This window comes from Macrobrachium rosenbergii, chromosome 7 (assembly GCF_040412425.1).
Source record: "Macrobrachium rosenbergii isolate ZJJX-2024 chromosome 7, ASM4041242v1, whole genome shotgun sequence".
In the NCBI taxonomy this organism is placed as follows: domain Eukaryota; kingdom Metazoa; phylum Arthropoda; class Malacostraca; order Decapoda; family Palaemonidae; genus Macrobrachium; species Macrobrachium rosenbergii.
The window spans coordinates 10,132,032-10,155,765 of NC_089747.1; the positions used below are offsets into that span (position 1 = coordinate 10,132,032).

Genomic DNA, 23,734 nt, shown 5'->3' on the forward strand with positions numbered 1-23,734 from the left:
GAAGAAATGTAATTTTTCTACCTGGCTTGTTTGGTTAAGCTAGCGTGTTCTGGTCCCCGTAGAGGCAAAGGTGAAAGGATGATGAAGTGCAGGAATATTCTAAGATAAGTCTGGAGTTTTTTATGACCCCAAAATTTCTCAGGGGATGGATGAAGGAATGCAAATAAGTTCATTCAAGATATGAATGGGTAATGTTGATAGTGGCAAACGAAAAAGTTTTGTTATTGAGACTATATGGACTAAGCCACTAAGGCGAGGAAAGTTTGAAACTGCGCCTTGCAAAGTTTGGAGAGCATGCTAGAATGGTTGTGCTAGGAGGTTTAAACACAAAGGTAGGTGGCAGAGATGGAGGTGGTTTAGTTAGATATTAGGGAAATTTGAGTGTATTTAAAGACTTTAAAAAACCTTGTGGAACTTACTGGGGAGGGGCCATTATTGACGATTTCTTTACCCAATGAAAAGCAATCACAGGTACACTTGGTGGTGGGAAAATCACAAGGAAAAGAGGTTGTTAGATTATGCACTGGTTCAGACGAGAAAGAAAACCAAGTTCGTAAAAGTAAGCATAAGAAGAGGCGTGTCTGGAGGCATATCTGGATCCATTATTTATTCTATAACAAATGTTGACTTTACGATGGAAGTTCAGTAAAGAAGCAGGATGGTTAAAATGTATTGTAAAGGCAATGATTTAAGGAAGTTTGATAAGATCCTAAAAGCATATACAGGGAAAATTGAGTATGTAGTCTTAATAAGGTGGGAATAGGCAATTAAAACAATGAGAAGTGGGATAAAGAAAAGAGAAGCTTAAAGAAGGGGAAATGGAGATTATTTGAGCCAAGGAAAACCAACAAGTAATCTTCACTACGGAAGAACTTGTTCGCTGGTTTAGTAAGTTTGTAAACATAGAGCGAGCTTAAATCTTTTCTTTGAGCACGAAAACCTTATGAACAGTTCATACATCTCCCAAAGCAGTAACATTGTTTTGAATGTCAACCGCTTCTTTCCCTTCTACTTTTTGGTTCATTTCTTTTGAAGTCTCTCTTCTTTAAATTTTCCCGTTCACTTTTTATCCGACAGATGTGTACTGTAAGGTGAGTTTCAATCCCAAGCGTCTTTTTTTTTAATTGCCTTATGCCTCAACCACAGACTTTAAGACAGTCTAACGGCCTGCTAAAGGAGCAAGAGCCCGTGCTGTTTTGCTAGCTCTTAGCTCTATCTACACAGCGACAAACTACAGGCAAGATTTTATTTTAACATGTTTTCTTATCTATGGTAAATAAGGTCAATTACCGGAATTAACAAGGAAAATATTACTTTCCCAAACTACCTGTGAACGTCTTAAAACGAAACCAAAGATGCATCAGGAATACTTAGAGCAGTGTCGCATTTTCACTACTGTTAACTTATTGTATGTTTGCCGATAGATCTTGTGTTTTACATGATCTTAATATTTATTTATGTCCAAGAACACCACCTCATTGGTGAATAAAATCACCTGTTCTGCATTACCGTGCGATCTTGACAGAAATAACTCTGAGAGAGAGTGAGAGGGAACTTTGCTAATCAATATAAAAAAAATTGTTCACTGTTGCGAGACTGAAGATTTTCGTTTAACACCACGTTTAATCATTTTAAAAGTACCATCTTGTAAGGTATTTTAAAAAAGAATAATTCAACAATAAAGGTATATTACAATAATCTACAATATGAAAAATTATGAATAATTTATTTTGAACAATACTCATTTCACGGTTAATCCAAATCAATACATCAACTGTTACACAAACAAATATATTGCTTAATAATAAAAACTTAAGGCGGAGTGCAATTTGGAAGACTTAGCCAGTTATACAAGGGAATAAAGAGGCGAGATCCAAGATAAAACCTCCGATAGGTAAGGTTGGGTTAAGCAAGGTAGTGTGACGAGAAGATACAGGATTAAGATAGGTCAAGCAAGGTTAGTGACAGGTAATCTACTTGGTTAAGTGTGAATAGGTTCTTTGGCTAGTAGGCTACATCGTTACGTTAAGTAGCCTCTAAGTGTCCTTATCAATCATCATTTTTGCTGTATCTCCCATGCTCACAGAGAACCGGTGGCTGCCTAACTCATTGGTAAGTTACAAAGACGTCCTGTCTGTATTGCAGCTACAGCTCTGCAAACTTAACAACCTTGTCCTGAGCTTGCTGTTCGATTTCTGGAAGTTCCTCGAGATACTGCAAGACACCACAAACTGATTCTTTGACTCTGCAGCAGAAATGTCTTGGAGTGATGAAAGAATTTATATACTCCTTAGGAACCAGCTTTTCCCTCAAGTCCCGTTTGCAAGCGCGAGAGAAGACCGAGATCAACCTCTCGGGCAGCTGGTGTTTGTCCCATTCCTGAGATTCGGCAAGTTCTGCTAGAAAAAGAGACCTCATGCCTCTCTCTGGAAGCAACTCCAGTCCAAGGGACAAAGTGTGCCACAGTTTGGTAGGGTTCCTGAAGTTGAAACTGGGTGACCACCAGGTGTTCTGTAAGAGCCTTCTCAGCATGATGCATGCTACCCACACGGTTCTCTGATTCTTTGTCAAATTCTGAAATGCCAGTCCTTCCAGAGTGTATGCGCAATATACCCACTCCCCTTCGTGACTGAGAAGGTGGAGGGGCAAGTTTGATTTTCTCTCAGGGTCTTTTATCAGATTTGGAGGAAGAGAGGTGCTGACATCATCATAGGGGCACGTTAGGGGTAACACTGGCATGATAAGAGTTCGTATGAGCTTTATTTGATCTTTGATTACTATCATCCAGAACAAATACACACCGTCAGGTGCCCGATTGGCGAACGGGGGCACTAGAGATATGTAAGGTGATCCAGGCATAAATTTTACCAGAACATCGAGAACATTTTGGAGAAATGTGCTAAGAAAAGCATTACCTGAATAATAAGAATTTTTGGAATCACTTTCGACGGCCATTATTATCCTATCTTCATCTACAAAATCTTCAAAACTTAGATTTTCCTGAACACCTGCATTAGATATCTCATAAAGGAAATTGATTTCAATGGTATCGAATACCTCAAAACCTTCATGGAATGATCCAACTGGAATGATTGCACCTTGACATCCAGATTCATTCAGCAGTTTTTCTAAACTGTGGATTTCTGTCTGGATAAATCGGTTAATGTATTCTGTATCCATTTCCACGCAGCATTTAGCTTTCGACTGCTGGAGCAAGTTAGATATTGAAGAAATGTTTAAAATCGTTCCCCTTCTTTTGACAATTTCAAAAGCTTGTGTTTGTTCATTTTCCTCATTTTTGATGAGGAGTGCAGTATCATGTGGTAATTGTGGAATGGTGTAGTTGGTGCAAAGATCTTCATATTTATTCATCATCTCTAAAGCAGTCAGTCCAATTGAACATCTAATGTCCAAGGGCATTCCAACAACTTTCATGTACTCCTGCAGATATTCAAAACATTTCTTGTGGCCTGTTATTGCTGCAACATGGGCTGGGGTATAACTGCCAATACACAAAACTACTGTGGAAGCTCCTTTATGTAACAGATATTCTATTATATTCATTCTCCCAAATGCAGCTGCAATGTGCATCATGGTGTACCTATAGTGCCTTTGGACAACTTTATCTATTTCCAGATGTCTAAAATGGTTGAGAATTACATGCAGAATGGTAACTAAACCATGTTTTGCTAGAATATACAATAACAAACACATGTCACCTTCTGAGGTGTCCTGCCCTTGATCAGGTAAGCGTTCATTCCTCAGCTGTCGTAGTGTCTTGCAAGTGGTTTTGCATATTGATCCTTGCATCCACTTTGCTCTCTTTCTGACAGAGGTTTTCCAGAGTTTTGAGTTCATGGGTCCAAAAGTCTTCCAGCAGGAACCAGAAGAAATCATGAGGCGTGTCGACAGTGAAGGGGGACATGCCAAGGTCCCTGTACAGTGCCAACTGAATCTGGGTATGGCCTTCCTCCACAGCCTTTTGAAATGGGTTAGGTTTGCCTGGCAGAGAATGAAGGTAATAATTTTCCAGACCAAGCAATTGGCAACTTATGGACAGCCCTAGTGCTGATGCCTGCAAAAGCAAGCGCCTCGCCTCTTGGGATCGTGTGACTTCATCTTTTGCCTGGAATATCCATCTGGCTCTGCTACCTACATCCATAACTTGTAAGTTGTAGGCTGTCATGCTTTGGCGAAGTGGTTTTAGTGTTTCGTCTTCCTGGGAAACTCTTGAAATTTCATCTTCCATTCTTTCACAGAAAACCTGAAAGGTAGGATATCAATTATAAAGTTTCCTTTCATTTATAGTTATGGTTTTTGTGTATATAAATGTCTTTAGAGTCCTCTACCATAAATACTGGCAATCACAGTGTAAAAAGCCTTTGATTCAGCAAATAATCCTGCATTTCTTGTAAATCTTAAGTCTTGCATGAGTTATGTAAACAATATTATAATATTACAATTTACAAAGCTTTGAAATTAAAGAATGATATGAGAGTGAGCTGATGTTCACAAGGAAATGAGAATTTGACAATTTCAAAATGGGAATCTGTGTTATAAGACAAAGAGCATGAATGTAAAAGACTGAAAAGTCTCTATACAGCTGGATTCATATAAAATTTCATCAGAAAAATAAAAATAACCATGCTATGTAAGCACGTAAAGGTAGTGCTGGAGCAGATGTACTGAGTAACGATTCCAAAATCACAATTTACTTTTCTTAGTACTGCAGGGAAACAAGCAGCTAAACCAAGCGTATTATGAGCAGCTTCCAACGGCGTGACTTCTCCCACAGATCTGTTGACTATCGGAGCCCCAGCTGCAAGAAGCATAAACATGGCGTCCCTCTGGTGGTGACGAATGGCTACGACCAGCGGATCTTCTCGGGCACTCACTGGCAGGAGGGGAGTCCTTTTCAGAAGCCCCTGCAGGCGAGAGGTGTCACCTTGTCTCGCTGCACTGACCAGATCATCGAAGTGATCTATGCCGTTCACACGATCATTGTTGTCCAGTTCTGAGCATTTCTGAATTACATCCATAAACATTTTTTTAAAATAAACAATGAAATAAGTTCCCTGTCATGTGTATGAAAGTCATATATGCTTTAGATTTGTCCAAAAATGTCTTCTTTTTCAAATTTATAAAGTGAGTCACTGTCTCACCATATGTATACTGTATACATATATATATATATATATATATATATATATATATATATATATATATATATATATATATATGATTATTATCACTTTTGTACGTGATTTATATTTATCACATTCATTACCACATTACCTGGTGAAAAATAAAAAACAGGGTGTAGGTCTGACCGGTTTGACTTTATTTCCAAGCCTTCGTCAATGGCTTGGAAATAAAGTCGAAACCGCTCAATCAGACCTACACCCTTTTCTTATTTTTCACCTGTAGTAATGTGTGATATATATGTATATATATATATATATATATATATATATATATATATATATATATATATATATATATATATATACATAAAGAACCTACTTCTTCCAGGAAATGCGCTAATTCCACATTCCCTGCTTCCTGCGCCAACTCCTGAGGTCGTCTCCCCTTGTGATCAGGGATCCTTGGGTCACAGCCATTAGACACGAGAAGACGAGCCAAGGCCAACCAAGCCTCAGGTAATGTCCACTCTTTGCCATCCCAGATGACGTCTGTTTCCACTGTCCTCGGGTGCTGAGACAGTTCGTGCAGCGCTGTCCTACCTTGATAATAATATGCAAAATAGTCTCGTTCAGCTGATGAGGAAAGCATTCATTCATATAAGTGCTTAAAGACGAAAAGGAGTATCTGCTAAACAATATAATAGAAAAAATGGAACTGAATGTAAAATTCAGGCCAAAGGCCAAGCACTGGGATGTATAAGGTCATTCAGAACTGAAAGGTAAATTGCGAGTAAAAAGATTTTAAAGGGGTGACAGGAGGAAAACCTTGCAGTTGCGCTATGAAACAATTGTTAGGAGAGGGTGGAAAGTTAGATGGAAGCAAGAGAATATGAACTGAGGTACAGTAAAGGAACGAAAGGGGTTACGGCTGGGGGGCCGAGGGGATGCTGCAGAGAACCTTAAGTAATACCTACAGTGCATCACTGAGGTTCACTGATGGCAACACTCCTCTATAGGATCAACATTATAACGTTTAGTAAAAGTAGTCCATACCTAACACATTCTCGGTAATATAGATTTGAATGGTTTTTTACTTACAGAAGATTATTTCCCCAAATATTGCAACATTTTAAAAAATATTCCAGATTGAGTATGTTGATTTCAATCAGAAATCTTTTAATAAACATTGTAATATTTGAGGAATTTGTCTTTCATAGATTCAAACAAGCGCAAATCGATATTACTGGGATTGTGGCAAGTCTGGAATCTGTCTGAGTTAACACAAAAACAAATATTTCTTTAGCACAAGTTTCACTAAAGTATTCCAGGTCTGATACTGTTTTTTGATGTAGATTTAAACAGTTGATATTGGAATACCTGCAATACCAACCTCGATGATCGACAGCATTAGCGACGAACTCGTGAGAGGAAAAGAAATTCCTCATGTCCTTCGGTTGCCATGGAGGAACGCCATCCATGGCGTTGACGGAGACCATATAGTGCAGGAGAGAACGGCCGTGGCTGTCGCAGATGGTCGCTGGAAGACTGTAGTCCTTCAGCAAGGCCTTGACGCCTTGCTCATGCGTGTACATCCCAACCTCTGCAGCCAAGAAAATCTCCTTCATGTTCCGTTCCAGTTCCTGAACGAAAGAATCAGAAATCAGGAATAATTTTTTACTTAATTACTGCTGTGTTCCAGACTGGATTTCGGGCGAATATGAGAGAGGAATTTAAAAGAGCTTTCAAACAGGTAACCGGAATTAGACGCTAATAACAGAAGGGAATAACATGTGTATCTGTAATGATGAACTGACAAGATAAACAATTAATTAAAAGACCAGTAACCCTTGCCTTGTAAATTATACCTGTAAAAAGTTGATAAATGACCTTAAATTAACTTCTTAAGGAAGAAAAGGTCTGTATGTGCAATTCTTACTAATCTTCATCTTCCACTGTTGTTCAGACTCTGACAGGAAATTTTCTTTTCCAATCCCAATACAAATCCATCAAGCCCCGATTTAGCCTAGACCTTACGAAAACATTAAAGTTAAAGGTAAACCAGAGCTAATACGACTTTTTTGGCCTTCGACGTGACCCCAGTTAAATAAATAAACAAATCAATCAATCATTCTTACTAATGCAGACAATCATTGGTCGTATAAACTTATATATAACGATACAAAACGTTCTTCAGAATTCTCAGGCGTGCACGAGTAGGGTAAAAGGTGCCATTTGGTGTCCTGAACATTTGGCGTCCTCGACAGCATTATTATTATTATTATTATTATTATTATTATTATTATTATTATTATTATTATTATTATTATTATTATTATTATTATTTTTATATTTTGCTGAAAAATAACAAGCATATATAAGAAAAATTATGTAGTAGGGTAAAAGGTGCCATTTGGCGTCCTGAACATTTGGCGTCCTCAATTATTATTATTATTTATTTTTATATTTTTGCTGAAAAGGTTCGAGACATAGGCAACTTTGCCTCTGTCATCGAAACTGGATTTCTGCCCACCTTCTGGATGGTGGCCTGTCTCTGAACAAATCACACAGGTCCAATTAAGGCTGGAGTATACTAGTTCACACCAACTTTGCCTCTGTTATCAAAAAGGGATTTCTGCCAACCTTGTTTTTGGATGGTGGCCTGTCTCCTTAAATCAGCAGCTCTCAGGTACGCTTAAGGTTTTTATACCAGTTTGAGACATTACAACTTTGCCTCTGTCATCGAAACTGGATTATTTTATTTGTCTACTTAAAAAATGAATAACTGCCAGGTCCACATAAGGTTATATACCAATGCAGACATAAAAAAATTTTGCCTCTGTCATCGAAACTGGATTTCTGCCCACGTTTTGGATGTTGGCCTGTCTCTTAAGAAATCAGTAACTGTCAGGCCCACAAGGTTAGGTATACCAGTTCGAGACATAGGCAACTTTGCCTCTGTCATTGATTGGATTTCTGTTATTTTGGATTGTGGCCTGTCTCCTTAAGGAATTCATTAGCTGTCAGGCCCACTTAAGGTTTGAGACATAGGCAACTTTGCTTCTGTCATCGAAACTGGATTTCTGCCCACCTTTTGGATGGTGGCCTCTCTCCTTAAGGAATTCATTAGCAGCCACGCCCACTTAAGGGTGGATATATCAGTTCGAGACATAGCCTCTGTTACTGAAACTGGATTTCTGCCCCTTTTTAGATGGTGGCCTGTCTCCTTAATTAGCTGTCAGACACACTTAAGGTTGGGTATACCAGTTCCAGACATAAGCAACTTTGCCTCTGTCATCGAAACTGGATTTCTGCCCACCTATTGGATGATTGTCTGGAAATCAGGTAGCCTGACCCACTTAAGGTTGGGTATACCAGTTCAGACATAGGCAACTTTGCCTCTGTCATCGTACGCTGCCCACCTTTTGGATTTTGTTTGCAGTCAGGACCATTTAAGGGTGAGGTATACCATTTCGAGACAAACTTTGCCTCTGCTATCGAAACTGGATTTCTGCCCCCTTTTTGGATGGTGGCCTGTCTCCTTAAGGAAACCAGTAGCATGAGGGAGGGAGGTTGTGGGTGCCATGTCTTTCCCTATTTTCAAAATAGGTAAAGGCTAAACCCACCTGATGAGCCCTTTCGCAAGGGCGAAATCTCCTCAGCAATAATAAACGTCGTTGCAGAGTTATACCCAACAACAAATCCGGATGTACTAAAAGAGGGAGAGTCATTTTAGCCAATTCTGAAGACGTTGCTCATGGGGCCGAATTAGAAAATGAAGATTTTATAATACAATTATAGTTACAAAATCTCTACGAAAACATTTCAGGCCATTTCTTTTATGTGAACAGCACATAAACATCGTCCTACCTTAGGGAAACTAGAGAATGAAAACAATATAAAAATACTTCATGAAACTATGGGTATGCAGTCGTAATCTCAGCTGACCAAAGAAAAGAACTGATCTTCTTACACAGGGAAATCATGTTAACTTCGGCTAATCAACTCAGTTTCAAAAATCCCCTCACAAAATGCAGAAAAAATTGACTTGAAATAGACTTATGAAATCTGTGAATTAATTTTGATACCACGTCTTTAGGCTACGCAACAGGTACGTATGCAGTTCCCTTTTATTGCTGTATATACCCCTAAATATTCAAGTTAGAAGGACAGTCATTTTTACTCTCTATAAACGTTAATGTCCCTTTCATTTTGAAAGAATAACATGAAAGAAAAAAAGTGCACAAATTTAAAAATCGAAAAATTAATAACGCTAAAGAAAATTTATACAAGCAAAAGAGAAAATACAATCACAATTTCATGTTAGATATAGATGCCGTGCATCTTTCATTGTTAGAAAGGGCAACAATAACAAAATTCAGACCACTGTCACGTAAATAAAACATTATATAAATATTTAAAAAAGGAGAAACAAATAATACAGATAAACAATTGTCACGTATCAGCCAGTCAAAACCTTCGAAAAGTTCTCATAATTTGAATGAAAAGATTTCTCATTTTGCCACTAAGTGTACTGTATGTGCAAATGTGTGTGTGTTTGTTTGTTTGTGGGGGTCCGGTATGTTTGTGTTTGTGGGGGGTGGGGGTGAAGGGGGTTTGCTTGTTCAAGAGGATGACCTCAAGCAGTAGTGCACGAGGTACGTGCATAATTCGAGCATGACCTTTGCATTTTAAAATAAAGATAAAAAACAAAAACATAAAAATCTTCCATCTTCCTGGAAAATCTGCTCTATGAATATATTATTCTTTATGGCCAAATTTTTAAACTAAAAATACTATTGCATTCTGACATAAACACAAACAACTCTGATAAACTAAAATTGCTACTGCTTTTTTATAATGTAAACTAATTTTTCTACTGCTTTTTTAGGCAAACTACAATTGCTACTGCTTTTTAAGGCAAACTAAAATTGCAACTGATTTTATTAGTTAAACTAAAATTGCTACCGATTTTTTTAGGCATACTAAAATGGCTGCTACTATTTTATGTTGTAAACAAAAAATTTTGCTGCTTTTTATTGGGTAAACTAAAATGCTACTGCTTTTTTATAATGTAAACTAAAATTGCTACTGCTTTTTTATAATGCAAACTAAAATTGCTACTTCTTTTTTATAATGTAAACTAAAATTGCTACTGCTTTTTTATGATGTAAACTAAAATTGCTGCTGCTTTTTAATAATGTACACTAAAATTGCTACTGCTTTTTTATAATGTAAACTAAAATTGCTATTGCTTTTTTATAATGTAAACTAAACTTGCTATTGCTTTTTATAATGTAAAAAAAATTGCTACTGCTTTTTTTAATAATCTACACATAAATATTCCAACTAGAAATGAATAATAATAATAATAATTGAGGATGCCAAATGGCACCCTTTGTTGAGGACGCCAAATGTTCAGGACGACAAATGGCACCTTTTACCCTACTACATAATTTTTTTTATATATGCATGTTATTTTTTTCTGCAAAAATATAAAAATAAAGTAAATATATAATAATAATTGAGGATGCCAAATGGCACCTTTTACCCTACTACATAATTATCTTTATATATGCATGTTATTTTTTCAGCAAAAATATAAAAATAAAATAAATAATAATAATAATAATAATAATAATAATAATAATAATAATAATAATAATAATAATAATAATAATTGAGGACGCCAAATGGCACCCTTTGTTGAGGACACCAAATGTTCAGGACGCCAAATGGCACCTTTTACCCTACTACATAATTTTTTTTTATATATGCATGGTATTTTTTCAGCAAAAATATAAAAATATAATAAATAATAATAATAATAATAATAATAATAATAATAACAATAACTGAGGACGCCAAATGGCACCCTTTGTTGAGGACGCCAGATGTTCAGGACGCCAAATGGCATCTTTTACCCTACTTGCGCGCTGTAATAATTATTTGCGAATTAAGACCTGCTGGTATCGGTATGTTTCCATTTACTGTAAGATTTATCATGGTATCAGTACGTTTTCATTTACTGTAAGGTTATCAAAAAATTGACGAGTCTATAGCGGTCATATACAACGTTTCTGGGAATTTGAAAATAACAAATGAAGATCTTTATACATCTGGCACATTCAAAAAGTCAACACTTGGGTGAATTTATAGAGAAATAAAAAAAAAACTTGTAGAGAAAGCTTGGAAGACATGGCAATCATATCTATTTTGATCTTTGTCAGTATTTATTAATCTCTCTCTCTCTCTGTTTTCCGTGACTCTTATAAACTGTTTGCCTTCAAGGGGAAGTTCTTTTTTTTTTTGCTTTACCATTCTTCCTGTTCCCCTTCTTGTCTTCTTTGGTTCTGGGGAAAAGAAACGGACCACAGATCGCCTGTTCCTTTCACCCTTTACTCTCCAAAAATAAATAAATAAATAAATAAAAACTTACATACAAAACGGACTTGACAAGATCATCTTGAGCCGTGGTATACGTCTCCCCTTTGAGGGAGGCGAAGATATCGACAATTTCCCTCCGCCCCAGGAGGTGGGCGTCCATGAAGGGCGAGGAGATGCGATCTCCCTCGAGGTCGTCCGGGTGGTACCCTTGGTCTAGCAGGTGTCTGACAGCCTCCACGTCATCTTTTTCCACAGCCTCCCACAGAGTCTGTTCCTCCTGGTGAACCAAATGAACATGTTAATTGCCCTGCATAGACTGATTCAGATTATTATTTTTGCTGGTTTCCTATAGATTTTGTTTCTCCAGATTAAAAACAGTGTATAAATTTATCATGTCAGTTGCTGTGATATTGACACTGTAAATATTACAAATCAGGTTACTGATATTTCAAAGGAAAGGGATGCACGCTAGCTTAAAAAAATTAATAATACGTACAGAGGCCAATATACAGCAGAACATGAGCTATAAGAGAGAGAGAGAGAGAGAGAGAGAGAGAGAGAGAGAGAGAGAGAGAGAGAGAGAGAGACTTTCTAAATACCGACACTTTACTGTAAGCTGAAGGTAAAGCATGGGACATAAACCAGCAAGATACGTTCATCTCATATATAACAGATCACTGACCATTATTACTGAACCTCGAGGTGGCAACAACGGACTCTCAGATTCATCCTCCCCGGATGATTCAGATTCTTCATTTACTGGAAAGATGTCGCCAAACGATGGCCGCTTCTCTGCCAATCCCTGAGGAAAAGATATATATATATATATATATATATATATATATATATATATATATATATATATATATATATATATATATATATATATATAAATAATATACACACACACAATATATAGTTCCATTTATTACCATCAACCAACAGCTGCTTCAGCCATTAACTTAAAGCTGTCTCAGGGCAATATTAATTCTGTGAAACTAAAATCCTATATAAAGGCTACCAAGGCAAAAACTTCATATTGAAAGTAGGAAGATTAGAAGTACCATTTACTAGTGAATTGTAATTGGTCAAACCAGATCAGGGTAGAGTAATCAGCTGCTAAGCTTCACAAAATTGGCTCCGTTGGCTCCAGTAAATGCTGAAAGCCTGTTGGATTTCCCACCAGTGCCAGAAGAGCTACTCTTGTGCATCTTCGTGGCACATCGCTCTGATCTGTTTCAACCAACAGCAATTCACTGGTAAAGGAGTTGCAAGCCATCTGATTCACGACTGACTGATTTATGAAATTCAGGCTGTCAAGTCAAGCACTGGGGCACTTTCTGCCGCTCAGTGCTCAGAGCAGTGAAAAAGAGGGAGTTAGAGTGCCTGGGCAGCAAGATAAAGACATCTTAAAAATTGAGAAAATGAAGTACAAACATATAAGTGGTAACGATTACAGGCATTGGACAGCAAAAATTGAAGGAAGGAAGAGGGAACAGCAGTAAAGTTAAAAAGCCAAAAAAAGTGGATCAGCTAGGGACCGAAGGGATGCGGCAATCACTCTTTAGTAATGCCTACAGTGCTCCGACATGAAGCGCCCTGACTATACAAAAGATCCCAGACCCCCAAAATACCCACCATAACCCTGTCGTGCTGAAGGCTCGACACGACCACCAACAGGACGATGGAGACAAACACCAGCCCGATTATGACCAGGGCAACGACCTGTCCTGCTGTCTTTTCCCTCCTGCTGGAACCTACGGAACAGGCAGGGTGATAATTATCTCAGATGATGTGATAGTGGGGACGGTATCATTTCCTAAATACCTAATTAAACGGAATAAATATAATTAGGAGAGTTTTTTTTATATATAGTTATGAAAGGAAACTTTAGAATCGATGTTATTCTGCTTTTCTGAAATATGGCAGCAGTGAAAGAAGTAGAAATTTTATGGAAATGAACACAAGCTCTTCAAACATTAATTGCTAAGTAACTCAAAAAGTCATTTGTCACTTCAAATACATATTTCAATTTTCGAAACAAAAACACGACTTTCACTCATTATGCAGTCATATACTGTACACTAGTGCAAGCACGCAAATACACACACACACACACACACAGACGCAACTCTGGCTGAAATCAATTTTCATTATTGTTAGGGTCACAGGTCACTGAGGCTCCTTGCGGTGCGAAGACAGAAAAAAATATTGACTTAAATACTAAAAGGATAATTCTGATAGTTCAGTTATTATTGGCATATGCAGAAATTACCGGTCAATAATTAATAAGAGGTCGTATAGCCTTCTACATATAAAATGAAAACGTCAAAACTTATGTCTGTATAAAAATATTCAACTGGTTGCGTCATATGTACTAATCTCCTCAAGTTGAAATTAACAGATTGGCTTATGTTAATTATCGTCAAAGTTTTTCTAAACCAAATGTTTATTTATGGTCTTTCAGCATATATTTTATCGATAAGGGAACTCACTACCTAAAAAAAAATTTGGCCGCTAAAATCTACTTTTCACCGACTTATTTGTCATATACAGTAGTCTAGAGAAATAATCCAAAGTTTAATCACTTTGTGCATTGTTCGTAAGAAGTCTTCCTGTAAAGTTTAATCAAAAATCATCCACAGAACACTGAATGATGTTTTATCTGACAGTGAGACAGGTCAACAAAAATAACTTCCCGCCAAATGTAAACGTAGAAATGCAATGACAATTACTTAAGTAAGCCTTCTACATATAATAGCTAGTCCCACGTCCTTTCTCACCCAAACTACGATCCACCACAGCTGGCCAACAGCCCAGCACATAATTCGCTTCTTTAGATCAACTTAGGCAAAAAAGACTTTTCGGACAACGAATCTTAGTCGTCCCTTCCCTCTCCGGGATCGATCGCGGGTCTCTCATTTAGCCATCTTAAATGTGGACTGTCACACTTCCTGATTATCAGGCAGGTGTGAACACTGATTAGGCGAATAATTCGATTAGATAAAAGAAATCCTTTCTCCGCTATCACTTGCTTTCAAAGCCGACGTGATAATAAAAATTATAATAAAAATGATCTCTGTAAAATCAGGTGTTTGTTATCAGTTTGTAAAATATTGTGGGAGAAGTTTACAACTCAAGCTGATCTCGGCTAAGAAAACGTATCGTTTTATCATTATTTTCAGTGATTACGAATTTGGGAAATATTTCGTATCTACTATGTATTCAGTGGTTGTGGTACTCTTTGAGTATGTATGTATGTATATGTATATATACATACATACATACATACATACATATATATATATATATATACTGTATATATATATGTATGTATGTAAATACTTTTACATACTTAAAAAATTAATATACAACAGATAGGATGTACTTCCCAAATTTATAATCAACGGAAGTAATGATCAGAAGATACCTTTCCACACCTTATATATATATATATATATATATATATATATATATATATATATATATATATATATATATATATATATATATATATATATATATATAAATATATAAATATATATATACATACAGTATATTTATACTGATGGATATCCGCCACTAAAGTTAATGGCAATACCCTTCGTAACTGGTGCACTGGAAAAACGAACTGATTTTCATTTTATCAAGACGTGGAGTTAGCCACTCCAACTTGAGGTTGTCTATGATCGAGCTTGCGCAGACGTAAGGAAATGTGCTGTTGCGACAACAAATCTGACTGTTCGAACTTCCAATCGAGACGCTCGACGGCGACGCGAGAGGGGAAAGGAATCTCGTCGCTCCTTCGTCTCGCATCTGAAAGGCAATACTTCTCCCTTGTAAAAGGTATGCACTCGTCTCAGTTGATAATGTGTGTGTTACCGTAACACTTAATAGTGTTCTTTTGTATTTTTACCTTGGTGTAACAGCAAATTACCAAGGAATGTTATGGCAATGTCACTTTAGTTGCACCATGTTGAACATGCATGTGGTTGCGATATTCTTCAATAAGTTGCTATAAAAATGGCAAATCTTTTGTTAAATGCCACTTACGTTATGAATGTAAAGCCCAGGGGCGTCATTTCAGATTTTTGTTGGCGGTGGGCAAAGGCGGTTTGGCGAGCGAAGCGAGCCTAATCAGCTGGGGTTTTTTGGATTTTGAGCTGGTTTATGTGCTTTTTGAAGCACCTAAAATAGATAGATAGATAGATAGATAGATAGATAGACATAACTTAATGTGATGACACATTTGAACTTCGGTAGGAATAAAGGAAAACCTGCTGCTGTTACTTCTTGGGGCTTGGGGGGCGAGGGAGGCAAGTTGAGACTTGGGGAGGCAGTTGCCCGCCCCCCAACCCCCCTAAATGACGTCCCTGGAAAAACCAGGCCAGGACCTAAGCCAGGCTAACTGTACAGTATAGCCTAGGCTAAGGACTGCATGCTGTTTGGCACAAGAATGCTGTCCTAAAAGAACTTTTGCATTACAGGGAACAAGTTATAGGAACCAGCCACAGAGACGAGTTCTAGAGAGGAACGAAATATGTTACAAACCAGTCCTAGAAGGGAACAATTATGGCAAGCACTCAACTAGGAGTAAGATACTTCCTTTAACAAGGTATCCAGCTACTGTAATACATCAAGAATTGCTGAAGAAACCGCAGGAGTCGGACTTTCCATTCCTCAACCTTAACCTCGAGATGAAGATTCGTCCGTCTTCGACCTCAAGTGCCAGTTCCAGCTAAGAATAGGCCCGAGATTATATTATTATTGTGTACACTTCTGTTAGCTTAGGCCAAGGCTAGAATTGATATGTATAGTCTTAATTAATTAGCTCAGGTCGAGGCTAGAACAGATAAGTAGCCTATAGTCTTAATTAACTGTCCTCAAATGAAACGTAGCCTCCGAATGTAAAACAGAAGAATTAACGTATCAATACACAGCAGCCAGTAGTGTTATACATATGCTGAATAAATATCTCTACTGGAGGAAAAATAAGTGTGCACGTATGAAAAAGGACTGATTACAAGATTTTATTCGAATTTCCACACTTATATCTTCGTTGACTCTGTTTTCTTATAAGCTACTAAAAAGTTTATGAACTTTCTTGTAAGAAAAAGTCAGTGAATTTTATTTCAAAGAGAAATTCCAGCTGTTGTTTTATTGTGGGCTGTGACTTTCATGTTCTTTATCTTGAAAGACTTTTACCTTGCTTGCAAAGTAACATCTATTTTGACCTTTCAATTCGCGAAAGTTCTGGATTTTCTCAAGAAAGTCTCTAGACTTTAAAGAAGAAAGATTCTTGGCTTATTTTTTATTATAAAAGTTTTTGGATAGATTTTCCAGTTTCTCGATTTTCAAAGAGAGTTTTTTTTTAAATAGTAACTGAAATTCGAGATTCTACTTTCTAAAAGAAAGTCTCCGGACTTTTCTCAGACTCAAGTATCTGGACTTAAAAGAAAATATTCTGGATATTCATGAAGGAAATTTTTGTATTTAATCTAAAGAACAGTTTCTTAGTTAATCTGAAAGAAAGTCCCTGAAATTTTTGTATAGAGCATCCATGGAATCCTCATACAGAAAGCTTCTGCAATTTCTGAAATGCCTGTACAGAAAGTTTTTGCAATTTCTGAAATGCCTGTACAGAAAGTGTCTGAAATTCCTGAAATTCCTGAAATTCATGTACAGAAAGTTTCTGAAATTCCTGAAATCCCTGTACAGAAAGTTTCTGAAATTCCTGAAATTCCTGTACAGAAAAGTTCTGGCATTTTTTGTACAGGAAGAGTTTCAAATTTTTGTACTGAAAATTTCTGAAATTTGTGTACAGGAAGTTTCTGAAATTTTTGTACAGAAAGTTTCTGAAATTTTTGTACAGAAAGTTTCTGAAATTTTTGGACAGAGAGTTTCTGAAATTTTTGGACAGAGAGTTTCTGAATGTCTTGTAAATTTTTTACAAATTTTGGTGCAGAAAATTTCTAAAATTTTGGTACAGAAAATTTCTAAAATTTTGGTACAGAAAATTTCTAAAATTTTTGTACAGAAAGCCTCTAAAATTCCTGTGAAGAACGCTTCAGAAATTCCTATGCAGAACGCTTCAGTAATTCCTGTGCAGAATGCTTCAGAAATTTCTGTGCAGAACACTTCAGAAATTCCTGTGCAGAACGCTTTAGAAATGCCTGTGCAGAATGCTTCAGAAATTCCTGTGCAGAATGCTTCAGAAATTCCTGTGCAGAACGCTTCAAAATTTCCTATGCAGAACGCTTCAAAAATCCTTATGAAGAGAGTTTCCAAACTTCCTGACCTTTCTTTTGAAGAAAGTAACTGACCTTTCAGTTCTTCCTGAAGGCTGAGTGGTACCTCGCAATGAAGAAGTACATACAGATGTTCTTCTGAGCTTGCTTGGACAGACAGACTCTCTGGAATGGAGACCAGCTGTACAGACCAAATACTCCTCCCTTCGGTGCCACTCTGGAGTCAGAAAACGTTATTTTCAATTATCAGAAAAAATAATTTTCAATTATCAGAAAATATAATTTTCAATTGATGACCATAACCAGGGTTTCAGTCTTTGGGATGTTAATATTTACCTTCATTAAATTTTGTCAGTATTTTGCTATTGTATGCTGATTATTGAGTATGTACTGTAACCTTTATTCTGTATTTTAGATTGTAATTTATCCGTTGTTTCTTTTTTAGTTAAATGATTTTCATAACTTTTCTCATTGCCAGAATTTGGGGGGGGGGAGCAAGGGGCCCCCCCAAATTGGCTGCCACCATATTCTAGCTATCTTAATATTAATGCATTTTCCTGAGGTGAATACATACTACTTAATGTGAAAGATTCATTATTTAGTGATTAACTCATTATCTGTCAACACAAAATATTAATATTATTATAACAACTGGAATAAAATTTATTTACACAATAAACTAATGAAATTACTTGGTCTTTCAAGCGAATGAATTTCTCTGGTCCTTCTACTATAGCATAATCATTAAAATTTGAATATTTCTTACAAGAGACGTTGATGGTACATTAAATAAAAAATAACCTTGACTTAAACTTTAAGGAAAAAGTTAATAGACTACTCAGGCGGTGAGATAATAAGGTGATTGTATCAGTATCCCTACATACACAGGTAATTGTATCAATATCCATATCCCTACGTAAACATGGATAAAATGTTAAATTTCTTTCATAATTTTCAACTAAAAGTCGCTAAAATGAAGAAGGTATTTCTGCTTCTTACACTAAGCTTTCATTAGGCATTGCTTGGTTATAGTACTGTATCACTGAACACCGATTACTTTGTACCTCAAAATATAACTATAATATAATGAGTTGCAGTGATTTTAAGATTATAAAGAAACAGGTAGGAATTTACTGATAAATCCCACGAAAAGGACCAACTACTCACCAGAACATCACAAAACACAGCAACCGCTTCTTTCCTACAGCCAATCGTGAGATTATGTTGGACCGAAGGAGGTAAGGGAATGCAACCATCGCCGAATTCGTCCTCCGTCACTGCGCAGACTGATTTCCCATCCCAGCCCAGGAGGAAAGTGTTCGAATCTTCAGACAAACGCAGCCTGGGACTCGATGGGGTTTCGGAATACAGAGTGAGACGAGACCACGAGTGATCTCTGGAAAAGAGCGGCACACGGGAGGTGCCGCTGTCTGCCGCAAGAGACCAAACTTTTACAGCTGTGGGAGAACGTTTTGTCACGTGTTACGTAGCCACAACGAGCTGATATCATGTCATACAGGTGTCAGTTTTAGAAAACAACTGCAAGTATTTTGTGGCTTGTGTATGAAGGCAATAAGTAGAGCACAGTTTATGTGTCACTTTCAGTGACAAGCATAAGAGATAAAAAAAAGTAGCATCTGTGACTTGTAAAAAACTTTCAAAAAACAAAAAGTGACAGACATGGTAATTCTCCAACACCATCATCACGGAGACTAAGGCAAATGTAACAAAACGGAAGTGGATTCAGAAAAAATACTGATTTCAATACGCAGAATTCATAGTTCTTCGTGGTCATGTCTTACACATACTGCATAGAGGTTATTTCTCTTGTAAGCTTAAAAAAAGTGTTAGATGGTACATGATAAGAGAATACATTTAATCGTTTTTTAATTCTCATGCAATAGCTTTTCTAATTTCATTTACGGCACCTGCTGTTGCTTTCGTTTGTCAAATTCCAGTCATAAGTTGCATTAGGGAATTCACCGGCTAGACAAAACAAAGTTTATACGTGTACAGCTACAAGCCTGCTTCTTACAATCATGTGATGGCTGCAGAATAAGAGAGAGAGAGAGAGAGAGAGAGAGAGAGAGAGAGAGAGAGAGAGAGAGAGAGAGAGAGAGAATCTGACTTTGTAAGTACATCAGACGTACATGACGAAAAGCAGAAACTAAACAAGTAAACTCGCCAATCAACCCTCATTAGTACCATGTGCGCCAATCCGAACTCAGGTAATCTGTAAAACTTCTTTACTGAGTCCGTCTTTCCATCCACAGGGGACATTTTTTCAGAAATCTTGTTTCTTAATGTTTCGAGTTCTAGCACCAGTTATGACATATTTTTTACCACTTTTTATATCTTAACATTCATTACATGGGCGGAATTTGACAACAGTATCGCTGTATCTTGTCTAAAGGTTTTATGAACTTTAATCAGGATCCATAAAAGGATTAACAACTTGCAATTAAGTTGCGCTTGAAAAAAAAAACTCTTTCAATGCCACACACACAAACCAGAAGATATCTTGCTTCTTTTTTTTATTTGCTGACATGAAAAACAAATGCAAGCAGTTGAAAAAAAGTCAACAGATATTGCACGATACATCATTACCCTTACAAGTAACACCTCAACTTCATGAATCTCAACTTAGCAGACTTCTGTACTTATCAGCTGTCATATTACGACTATTTTTTCCTATGCTACCATTTAGGATGTGATACGTATTTTATATATCTCTTTCAAATTAAATGTTAAGAGTAAAGATTAGTTTAGGTTGGGAGCTATGCGTAATTGCTATTAACTGTAAGATATCTATTCGCGGGGTGCTACTTTGTCTTGTTATCTACGCGTCACCTACTCCAAGGTGCTAGTACTAAACGCGGCGGAAGCTCCTTGGGGCGCCGTGTTTAGTACTAGCCCCTCGGGGATCAAAATATTATATACACCCATTTCTATATTGTGTGGTCAACAAATTATATTAATAAACCATATCTTCGTGCACCCGCCTACTTTACATTTACCGTACGGTGTTTAGTACTACGAGCACCTTGGAGTACGTGACATGGATAACAAGCCAAAGTAGCACCATTAACGGACTTGGTTACTTATCGGAAAGGGGTGAGCACCAATGCGTCTGTAACTTGAGGTAACGTCAATAATACTGAAAAAAAAGCAATAAAACCCCCAAATTATGCTCACGTTTTCTGCAGTTCACCGTCATGAAACGGCCACGGACGACGACGAGGCTATCAGGCTGAAGAGACTCATTCAGTGACAACAACTCTTTCCCCTCCGCGTTCAAAACACGCATCTCATCACCAGACTCCAAGAGCAGGTCCATCCACCCTTCCGAGGACACTTCCACCCTGTGAGTCTGCGGAATTTCATTTGCAACCTTACTTCCGGAATACGTCGTAGGGAAATGCGACTTCCAGAATTCGATAAAAATGTACTTATCAATTTTCTTGCGACCAGTAAGCTTCACTGAAAGGAAAGAAGTGGAACTGTTCGCTTCGTCGCCTGACGGTGGAACCCAGAAACTTAGTTTCATGCTGGTCGAGTTCCATTTTCCCTCCCATTCAGGGGACACGAGGCATTCTGGAAAAGAGGTTTCACGTCTTTTGTTAACTGTGGTGAGGTTATGTTAATTTACGTAATTTTAACAATGCGTACGCTCGTTAAATCGAAAAGCTCGTTAATTGAAAAAGTGGCTGGAAGCTAACATACCTGAACGTGAATGAGTGATATATCAGTTAGCTGAACTAGTTGTTTGTATTTATGTTTATGATACTTATGACGAGAGAGAGAGAGAGAGAGAGAGAGAGAGCTTTATATTTCCTTAGAAAAACCAATTCATTAAAAACATGACAAGAGAGAGTTTTATTCAAGTGGTCTTTATCTTTGCTTCTTCAAGACCAAACCTAACTCATTTAAAAAATTATGAGAGAGAGAGAGAGAGAGAGAGAGAGAGACTGACTCAAGTGGCTTTATATTTACTTCTTCAATAAGAGAACCAATTTAAAAAATGACTCCAAAGTAATGAACAAGATGCATTCTACCATGGAAATGTTTAATCCTTCTACCATGGAAATGTTTAATCCTTCTACCATGGAAATGTTTAATCCTTCTACCATGGAAATGTTTAATCCTTCTACCATGGAAATGTTTAATCCTAAAAATCACAGAAACTTCAGGCCAGTTCTTAATCACTTAGATGTCCTTACCTTCAGGAATATCAAATGCAGTAGCAGCTAAAACAATCGTATAACTAATAAATAAAAGCAAACTTCTCTCCATTCCACCTCCCTTTCACTTTTTCTTCCTCAAAATCCTAAATATGGGAGACGTCATTTTTGAAGTCCCGTCTTCTGCAGAATTTCTTTGACACTAGCAATGATTGGGTAGATTATATGACCCTTTCTTTATCTCGATTAAGATAAAATGCAGATAAGAACCACACCTTATTCCTGTGCGATGTGAATAATCGGAAGAATCAGAATAAGGGTTTTTATCTTGTATGCATGTATTTATGTATGTATGTATATACGTATATATATATATATATATATATATATATATATATATATATATATATATAAATCTTTATATCTACATATATTATATATATATATATATATATATATATATATATATATATATATATATATATATATATATATATATATATATATATATATATATATATATAACGTGTGTATGTGTTTATACACATAAAACAACAACTACAGTACTTCTTGGAGTCTAGTACATAATTATTTCTGGTCGCCATACTTATTTCTTTAATTTATTTAGTCACTGACAATATCGACCAACACCTGCGGCCACAACTTAGTGGAAGTCTCACCGAAGGATTTATCCGCCGGTGACAATGCCCTTGTCAAAGTTTAGTCAACTATAGGCCGATGTTGTTCAGCTTCTTGCTCCTATCTTCCTCTAACGGTCCTGCACTTGTACCTGTCTGATGACCCACGTCTCTTGGATTTCTCTTGGCCTTTGCACGAAACTGATGCATCAAAACATCAGTGACTCAAGAAGGGTGCATTTCTCGTCTTTCAAGAAGTCTTCCCTGCAGAACATTTCTCGCCTTTGTGCCAGAGGCAGAAGTGCCTCAGTTTGCCTAGCTTACTATCAGCAGGATTTAGTTATTCGTAATGCTGCTCAATTTTTGCAAAAATCACCTCGGTAAAATCGGAGACGATTACCTCACTCCTCTGGATCGGCAACTGCCTCCGGAATTCCTAAAAGTTGTTTAACAGATGCTTTTAGGAAGTGCATCATGTTTTGCGGATCTGTGCTGGCACAAAGACAATGTGAGATTAAAAAATCTTATCGTAAAAGACATCATACGTTTGCTTTTTTTTTCTGTATAGTCAATTTATTACTTATTATGAAAAATTGGGTCTATGATATTTAACCGCATCATTTTCAGTTCTCTTCATTTAATCTAACAACAAATAAAAATATTTGGAAGATGATGAAGCAGAGTTCATCTATAAAGCATAGGAAAATAAATAAACCAATGAAGCTTAAACATCTTAATCAATTTTGTTTCAACAGCGCAATTATAATGTAAAAAAAAAATCTTAATTTTTCGTGTTTTACATCTGATATACAAACAGATACTCATGAAAAGCAAAGTTTACTCTCGCTGGTTTCAAAAAGAAAATTTAAAAGATGGCATATGCTTGATTATTCTATATTAAACTTCCCTGTCTACATGTACATAATTATACCATCGAATGCAGCATGTGTGCTGCAAGGTATAGAATGTATATATATATATATATATATATATATATATATATATATATATATATATATATATATATATATATATATATATATATATATATATAATTTTTTTTTACCTCACATCTGCCTGGACCAAAGCAACCACCATCCAAGATGGCCTCCATAAATTTACAGAAAACGTCAAGAATG

The 23,734-nt window shown here is 36.7% G+C and overlaps 1 protein-coding gene across 1 annotated transcript; it reads right to left on the bottom strand.

Moving 5' to 3' along the window:
- Positions 1-1,707: 1,707 nt before the first annotated feature.
- LOC136840113 (uncharacterized) lies at positions 1,708-22,161 on the bottom strand. Its single transcript, XM_067106510.1, is given in 12 exon segments — positions 1,708-3,756; positions 3,758-4,264; positions 4,716-5,024; positions 5,524-5,744; positions 6,535-6,784; positions 11,581-11,805; positions 12,211-12,330; positions 13,167-13,285; positions 17,852-17,993; positions 18,944-19,233; positions 20,972-21,370; positions 21,997-22,161. Coding segments are annotated over 12 exon segments (4,266 nt in total). The 5' UTR covers positions 22,070-22,161; the 3' UTR covers positions 1,708-2,145.
- Between the last annotated feature and the right edge of the window lie 1,573 nt (positions 22,162-23,734).